At 41.7% G+C, this 8,942-nt stretch overlaps 1 protein-coding gene across 2 annotated transcripts; it reads left to right on the top strand.

Annotated features, from left to right (window-relative positions):
* The first annotated feature begins 951 nt into the window (after window positions 1-951).
* LOC103582377 (ankyrin repeat and sterile alpha motif domain-containing protein 1B-like) lies at window positions 952-8,483 on the top strand. 2 transcript variants are annotated; one of them, XM_008563991.1, is made up of 3 exons: window positions 952-1,578; window positions 3,703-3,780; window positions 8,338-8,483. In XM_008563991.1, the coding sequence occupies exons 1-3, from the start codon at window positions 1,459-1,461 to the stop codon at window positions 8,371-8,373; spliced, it is 234 nt and encodes a 77-aa protein (XP_008562213.1). In that variant the 5' UTR covers window positions 952-1,458; the 3' UTR covers window positions 8,374-8,483. The 2 variants fall into 2 exon arrangements, with proteins under 2 accessions (XP_008562213.1, XP_008562212.1); XM_008563990.1 differs by having other exon boundaries at window positions 973-1,578; window positions 3,601-3,780; window positions 8,338-8,478.
* Window positions 8,484-8,942: the final 459 nt, after the last annotated feature.

Genomic DNA, 8,942 nt, shown 5'->3' with positions numbered 1-8,942 from the left:
CCAATAGGCTAACTGACAAATAGGCAAATAAAAATAAAAGGTAGCATAGGATGCATGCCAAAGAAATGCCCACCCCTCTGCCTTAAAACTTGAAAGGAGAGGGAAAAAATTTATACGATGGATAGCTACTTTGGAAACTAGTTACCCAATGAGAAGTGTTATAGCCTGGGACTATATACATGGGCAGGAAAGGGGTAAATACATTTTTTAGGAATGGATATATAATATTTTATCTTAAACAGTCAGCAATATTTGGAGATCTACCCAACTTTTCAGCATATACCTTGGAGAAAAACAAGCCCTGGAATCAGGCAAACCTGATTAAATCTCAGATCCACCATGTTTTAGTTTTTGGGTAGGTGACTTAACCACTCTGAACCTTAGTTTCCTCATCTGTAAATCCAGAAGATAGAGATGTTGGGAGGATTGAAAGGGGTAGCATTTGTAAAGCACCGGGAATGGGGCTGGGGACTGAGGGTCTCTGCAGTTCTTAGCACCCTGGGTGGTACTGTCAGACTCAAAATACTACCCTGGGCAGACTCTGAGTCTACCTCAAGCAGGTAATGCTTGATTCTAACCCTAGTTTTTGCTACTTTCATCTCTACTAACATTCATTCTTTCATATTCATTGAGCCCCTATTTCTTCCAGCATTGCTCCAGGCGTTTGGGAAGTAATAGTGATAAACATCAATGGGTGCTGTGCTCTCCCCGAGCTGGCATGGGAGGGGTGGAACACAAACACTGAACCTGTAAATACAGCTCTCATAGAATAACAGAAAGAGGATCACAGAGTAGAGCGTGAAAGGGGTTGAGGGCACAGCTCTTTTAGCAAGGAGGCCAGGGACGGCCTCTCTGAGGGGGCAACATTTGAGCAACGTCCAGAGGGATGAGAGTCACTGATTATTTGAAAATCTCAAGGCTGAGGGAGGGTCAGGGGGAACATTCCAGGCAGAAGGACCAGAGCAGGTGAAAATAAGTGTGGGGTGTTGAAGGCACAGAGGAGGCCAGTGCGACTGAGCATCCTGAATACAGGGGAGAGAGGCATGGACATGGATAGAGAGAGATGGAGAACAGCAAGTCCAGTTGGGCCTGGAGGCCAGGTTAGGACTCAGGTTTTATTCCAAGAGCAATAAGGACCACTGGAGCATTTTCAGCTGCTTGGTGACAGGAGCTGGTGAGAATTTGTGAGGGGTCTTGTGGCTGCTGCGTAGAGAATGGGGCTCTGGGCAGCACGGGTACAAGTGACCCGTCTCTGCCTTCTCTTCCTGCCCCAGTGCATTGCCTCTGCAGACGTTCTGTGTGCTGCTCCTGTCCTTCCACACCTGAGCAGTCACCCTGATGTCACACCACATCCCTCACGGTACAGGGGGATCTTGGCACAATTCTCTTTTCACTCCTCATGTTTTAGGACATATAAAAAGTTATTTTTTTCTCAAATGAAATATTTAACCCAAGCATATGTTGTTTCAGGTTTTAAAAATCAATTTGATTGGCCACAGGAAACGTATTTTGGCATCTCTGGGAGACAGGCTGCACGACGATCCCCCGCAGAAGCCCCCTCGGTCCATCACCCTCAGGGTAAGTGCCAAGCACCTTTATTCTGTTTTCCACCCTGATCCTCAAAAATTACGTTGTGCAATAAAACACTGAAGCAGTGTGTCAGGAAGTACAGGCCATTTTCCATATAGCTTTCCTACTGTGTATAAAAAACAATCTCCCTCTTGATTGAGTTCTAATTAAACAAGATTTGTTTTTCTCGCTCGGTTAAATATATATTTTTGAGATTTAGATATATGCCCACAATGGAATTCAGTCTGACAAACCACCGCCCTTAAAGAACCACTCCCTCAGCTCCCATCCCCACACTCCCATCTATGCCGAGAGAGAGGAAATGAGTTTTCTGTCAGACTCCTCCAACCCACAGAAAGAAAATTGATCAAGGACCACAGTTAAGTAAAGATCCACTTAAAATTAACCTGAGGGTCTTCTGTATTTCAAGAAGTGAAAATTATGCAGCTTTACCCACTTCAAAAGTTAAGAATAGAAAATCTAAAACTTAATAAACTATATTTCTTTATTTCAGCCATGATTCAGAATTAAGGGTAGAAAAACTAGAGAGAAACCACAGGAGGGAGGGGCAGGAAGGTAAGAAGGAAAGGGCAGAGAGAAAGAGAAAACAGGAGAGGTGATTTCTCTCAAATGGCAGCAACAGGAGAAGCTGACAGTCACTTGTTTTCACGAATCCCACAGGAACTTTCCTAAAGTTCACCAAAACGCTGAGATCCCCCTGGCACGTTGGAGGGTTCCCACTCCGATTTCCTTTCTGCGAGTGGCAGGATAAGTAGTGACAGACATGACGGACACAGCACGGCACTTCCACAAGTGCCATCCAGCGGTGAGCTGCAGCAGCCACCTCTGCTCAGGGAACTTCAGCCAGCAGCAGAGTGACTGCAGGATAGCAGAGGGGCGGGCAGGAGGGACGCTGTTAGGATCCTCAGTCCGATTCAGCCTTGAAGGAGAAGGAAACACACAAAAGATTTCAGGGAATGCAAGAGGACTGGCTCCAGGAGGGAGCCATGGGGAAAACTGACTGTTAGGGGAATTGGGATACACTGGATATTGGAGGCTACTCGAGGGCTCTGGGAGCAGTAAAAGTAGAAATAGGACTCATTATTCCCCTCAGGAAGAGGAACCTCAAATAAATTGGGGGAAATGAGGCTAGAAAGGGATGATTGTCTTGCCTTCATTTTGCAACAAGGGAGGGGAGGAAGATACAGTCACCGTCAGTGGAATCAGCCTAAAAGGACTCTCTAGAGGAGCTGCTTCCTGCTGCTGACCCTGCTCTCTCCCCCTTCCGAACCTCTCACTCTGACTCCCCAGAAGGGACTTAAGGGAACAACAAACAGATCAAAGACAGACATTCCCAAGAAAAAGTGCAGGATCTCAATCTGTCAAAGGAGGTCCAGGACATCTGGGGGAGAAGTGGCCTGGAGAAGCAGCACGATCCCCATCCTCAGCTGTCTGCACCCCTTTTCTTACTCCTGGCCAGTGCCCCTCTGCTTGAGTCGTCTTTGCCATTGAAAAGCATCCTCTGTCACGATAAGCATTGCTCTGCAGTCTGTGCGTGTGACGTGCTGTGTTGCTATACTGTGTCCTCTTCTCGGCCCTATTGTCAGACTACCCCTTGGTGGAGGATCAGGACAGACTGGATCTCCATTTAGCATTCTCGTCATGGTGTCTACCATGGTGAGGATGCTCTGCCCCCATGAAGACCCAGTCCCTTCTCTTGCAAACACACATGCTAGTGTCAGGGGCCCAACATAGATAGGTGTGCCTGCCTCCTGAGATCATCCATAGTGCTGATTTATGCAAACAGAGCTTGATTCTTTATTCTCGAAACCTTTGACCTGAAATGCTTAGGGGAAAAAGCATTGACTAGTTAATGCCATTGATAAAGTGGTGGGATATCATCCATTCCTTGGCGGTTGTTTCAAAAACAGCTCCCCACCCCCACATTTTGTCTTGTCAGTATTTCTCAATTTTGAAACCAGAGGTTAGCCACAGAACTTGGTATTTATTTCATGATGTATTTCCATTCAGGAACCCAGTGGTAATCACACTCCTCCTCAGTTGTCTCCATCACTTAGCCAAAGCACTTACACCACTGGTGGCTCCCTAGACGTTCCTCACATTATCATGCAGGGCGATGCAAGGAGGAGAAGGAATGAAAACTACTTTGATGATATTCCCCGATCAAAACTGGAGAGGCAGATGGCCCAGGTAAGGTATCAAAAGCCTCTGATCTGTTTGCCTTTCACCCATGTCAGGTAATGCATTCTAATATTGAACAGTAGCTTACGGTGGATGCTTGTTTTCTACACACACCAGAATTTTACCACTTTATGCCGTGCCTTTCTTTTCCTGCTGGCTTGAACTAGACTGAAACAGAAATTTCTGGGAATAGAGTGTATACACACATCCTTATTATCCATTCTTACTGAAGAAATTATGTCTGCTCTCATGGCACCCAGAAAGTCTTTGCCCTAAAGGGAATAATACTGTGTCAGGATCTAGTCATAATGAAAATGAGTAATGATAAAAGTCTAGATTATGAAATGTACATTGGTTGGATAATGGGGGGACGTTGGGGGGAAGGATTAACTCTGTGTAATGTTGTTAATTTCCTCCCAAGTTTACACGTTTGTATAGAATTGTGCTACTGGGGCTAGTTGCCTCTTCTCATATTGTCACCCTGAAAGATTGGAAATGATGATGCTGCCTGACACAAATAATTGAAAAGAGACACCTGTCACTTTCGTACCTTTCCATGCTTTTGGTATGGATGTCCCTGTCTAGCCTGTCTTCTGCTCACTGCTGAGAAACTTGAGTCAGCCATAACCAAACAGTGGTGCTCTTCTTAAGGCACGTGCAGACAGGCAGCAAGCTGTGCAGTTTCACCGAGATTCAGAGATGTGGATTTGTTGACAACTGTTGGCAGAATCAACTCTTTTCATCCTCATTCTAGGTTCACACTGATGTGCTAAGAGTCTTCTCTCTGCCTCCCACACCTAAGATGAGAATCTCAAGGTGAAAATTTGACTGTAATCGCTTTGCATTGGTTGTTAAATATTTTCATCAACTGTTTGGTGAGATTCTGTTTCTAAAAGCTTTTGGTAAACATTCTATGCTGTAGCTCATGAAAGAAAAATGTGAGCATCTGGAAGCCGTGACTATTCTGCCTGCAAATGCCTTGGAGTGAGAGGGCCTGGGATATTGTGTTTCCTTTCAGTTTTCTCAATATTGAACTGTTCTCAAGGTCCTCTGGGCAGGGAATGGCAATGCTGGGGCTATGGAGAACTTCTTATTGAAGAGAAGTGGGAAATGTAGGAGAGTCAAGAAAAGAATAAATTTCCCTTTCCCTGTAGTTAGGTATTGTCTTTTAATCTTTATCACTGTTTTCCCTGGTGTTCTTTGTAAAAGGGAGTCTGAAAGCTTTTGTTCCCAAGCTGTTCATTTATTTCCTATTTGTTAATATTTGTGGATCACATATGTGGTTAAATTTCTCTAATGACAGCGTTCTAGAAACATGATTTGTTTTAACCTTGAATCATGTGGGTAAGGTAGGATAGTTCTTCCATGACATTAGCCATTGTTGACTTGTCAACTTTGGTAACAGAATTACCAATCTCAGCTGCTTGTATAATTTATGAAATTTCTCCACGTAGTGAAGTTTTTTCAAGACGGAATTAATTACTCTTCGGCCGATGGATGGACACTCAGAGTTAACCTAGCAAAAGCGCTCTTTTCCTTTCCTCCTGAGATTCACAAGCAGGGGCGGTGCCGTCTTTTGAATACCCCAAATGTTTTCTCTGTTATGTCAGTCGGAAATACACCCCTGTCAGGAATTGTCTTGCTTTGAGAAAATTGAATGAATTTCTATCTGGCCAGGTGAGAAAAGCCCAAAAGTGGAAAGAAGGGTGAGAAAAGCGAGGTGATGGGATGTGGTGAGCTACAGAGAGCTTCTGTGAGAGTGTGTGTATTTACCTCATGTGTACGACTGACAGCGATGGAATGACCGATGGAGACATGGTCATTCAGCAACCAGGAGCTTATTAGAAGCTTTCTAAAATCCTGCCAATCAATAAACCCACTTTTGCTGCACAGAAAATAGGAGATAGCACTACGGTAATCTGATCCATAAGAAAAAGGGACTCTGGGATTACAACTCTTTAGGTTGTGTTAATTACAGTTTTTAAATTTGTTTTGAGGAGGCTCTCTAGTCTAGCAAGACCAAAAATCATGGGAAAATGAACGCGTGCTTCTTAAAAATAGTGCCGTTTCAAACTTTAACCTGCCAAAATATAAAATACTCAGTAAATTTGTTGTCCAACTGTTCGATTTATGTCACTTTTCCACCACTCAACCAGTCAATTGATTTTTTTTTTCTTATTCCTTTTTCTGGTCATTGCTGTAATATTTTTTGAAATCCATTGGCTTTTTTTAAACAACCTGTTATGCTCTTTGTAGACCATATTCTTTCCTGAAGTTATATGCTTAGCCAATCAAGTTGAGCCTTCCTAAAGACTTGAATTAGCAATTAAAATTCCTGTAAGCAAGCAGCTAGTTACACCTCCTGTGAACCAGGAGCTCGGTTCCTGTGGTTCTTTCCTTCAGGGCGTCTCCCAAGAGGTTTACTGCAGCTTGGTTAATGCTTGCCTAACCTGTGTCTGTTTCCCACTAAAATGCAGAAGTCCACCTTCAGGCTTTCTTTTTTACCTACTAAGAGAAAGGAGAATGCAGTTGAGAGAAGATCACCAGGACAGATTCATGTTCTTAGAACCGCCTCTACTTCTTCAGGTTTAACTGAGAACCCACTAGAGTGATGTGGAATTCTAGCCCAAGGCCAGAAACCTTGGAGGCTACGATAATTAGAGGAGTTTTGCCTTCTTAAGGTCTGCTCAACTAATGTTTGAAAGTGCTTTGCTTAACTTGGAAAACCCAATGCTTAAAGTTAAATTGAGATCAATTTTTTAATGTCTATCCCACCTATCAAATTTCTTTGTTAGCAAATATTTAAAATGTAACACTAGAGTGGTGTTTAATTGCTTGTTTTCAGTTTGAACCAATATTTTAAAATACCTGTCTTGGAATGCAGAGGATTTGCAAATATTGTGGCTGTTGTTTGCTTTTATTCTGATATAGCAATATTCTGACATCAAATTATCTAAAATGAATACGTGAGAAACAAAATTGAGTTCAGCACTAACAGCATTTTCTAAACTACTGAATGTAATGATGTAAATACATCTAAACAATGGGTTTTCTATCTTGTTGAAAACATAGCTTCTGTAGCCTATAAGTCTAAATTGGACTCATTTGCCCAAAAGTTCTAAAATGCTCCCCCATTTCCATATCCCTAATAAATGTTGCAGTCACATTTGTATAATTATGCCTTAATGTGCATAATGCTTTTAAATTTTCAGAGTACTTCAACATCTGTTATCTCATTTTAGCACAAACAAGATGTCCCACACATTATTAATGTGCATATAGCACATGGTAGATCAGCTTTTGATCTGAATTTGGTGGAGATGAGATAGTAACTGTAAGTATGGGAAATATATCAGGAGGAAAATATTTCCAGTATTTAGGACCTAATTGCAAACTTTGGAGGTTTTAGACATGAATGATACTTAGAAGAAGTCAAAGTATTCTTAAAACAAATAATAAAGGAGAGTGATAGAATTAATAAGGTTTAAGGGCCACATCCCTCAAATCTATTTTTTTAAAAAAAAGGAAAAAGTTTCCAAATGCTGAACTTACTACCATTTATAGAGGCCTCCATTTAAAGAAATACATATGGAGAAATGAAATAGAATTTGTGTTTTCACATGATAAAATAGAGAGTCCTCAATAGTAAGAGAAATGCATATCATTGCACAAACTTTTTTTTACATATTAGTGAGTAAAATCCATAATGTAGAAGTTCTTGTGTTTTGAATGCTCTCATCTAAATAAAACGATAACATCGTTGCCTGGGGTAAGGTATTAGGTACTATCAAAACTCTTCCTACATTGTTTCTAAATTATTAGAAAGTCAATTCACCTGAAAGTCTAATATTTCTTGATCTGAACATGTTACTTAATAAGTATGACTAGATCAAATTTTTCTTTATTTGAAAGCACTTTACATATTATATTAGTTGTACAAATGTTTGTTCTTTTGATATAATGAAGAGAAATAGAAGCTGAGCCATCTGGAAGCCCTGCTGTGGCCAGGTCCTGGAGTTCCACATGCAATGTCTTACCCAGTCCTGACTATAGCCTACTTACATGGTAGGAGGCCAGGGGAGGTGAGCACTTAGCCTCACTGCTGTGAATGGCAGAGCCTGGACTCAGCCTGGTCTGCCTGAACACAGCCTTGATCCTCTGTAGCCCCTGGTGCCCTGTGGGCTGTGTCTGTATTAAAACAATATAAAACATTTTAATAAGAGCTCGACAAGTACTAATTTCCCGTGTGCTATTATTGATTACACTTATGGAGGCACAGCGATCAGAAGATAAAATCACTGGTAGTTTAGTGGAAACTATTGAATCAGCTCATGGTTATCACATGCAAAACTGCAATGGTTATTTGTTGATCCTTTTAGTGGAGATCTTGAGCATCTCGGCAGGACTCTGCCCTTCTCCCGTGTGCATGAAAAGCTTTGTATGTAGATGTAGGTTTACTCTGTGTACTCTGTTTACACTGACGTTCTTGCCTGTGGTATTTTTCCAGATAGTGGATGCTGGCTCCTTAGTGGCTTCTTCAGTTGTTCTGATTTGGTCTCTTTTTAGCTGCATGACCTAGATCAAGTCATATGGTGTCTCTGAATTTCAGTTTTCTTCTCTTTAAAATGTGGATGATGCCTGCTTCTCAGGTTTGTGTGTATCAGACAATTTATGTGAAAGCATATTCTAAACTGTAAAGCACTGTATGTAGATAGATAGATAGATGATATGACTGTCAATTCAGATATGTCACCTGTCAGTCCCTAATTCAAAGGTCCTTGATTCATTGTAGGGCTAAGTAATGCCAAAGGTATTAGAAAGACAAGTGCTCAGGTGATTGTAGCATTCTGTAAAGACCATCTTTTCGTTCTAGCATTATCCTTGCTTAGAATGTATATTGAGAATCAAATTGGGATTTTCCCCTTTATTATTTTATTGTGTAAATACAAATTCTGCCAAGAAGCATGTATCACAATCAGAAGGATCCATGTAGAATGATCTGAAAGCCAGGGAAAACAGAGGACATAGATGGAATCCTTCTCTGCCGATTCAGGTTACAAAAGTAGGTAGCAAAGGTTATCTTACAGTAATAACAGGTAATTATTGAAACATGGTTAGATAAAACATTAAATGAGGGCCGGCCCAGTGGCGCACTGCTACAGTGCGCCACT

Source organism: Galeopterus variegatus, unplaced genomic scaffold, assembly GCF_000696425.1.
Source record: "Galeopterus variegatus unplaced genomic scaffold, G_variegatus-3.0.2 Scaffold15987, whole genome shotgun sequence".
NCBI classification, from domain to species: domain Eukaryota; kingdom Metazoa; phylum Chordata; class Mammalia; order Dermoptera; family Cynocephalidae; genus Galeopterus; species Galeopterus variegatus.
Note: the sequence above shows the minus strand (reverse complement) of the source record. Positions and strands in the feature narration are given on the sequence as shown.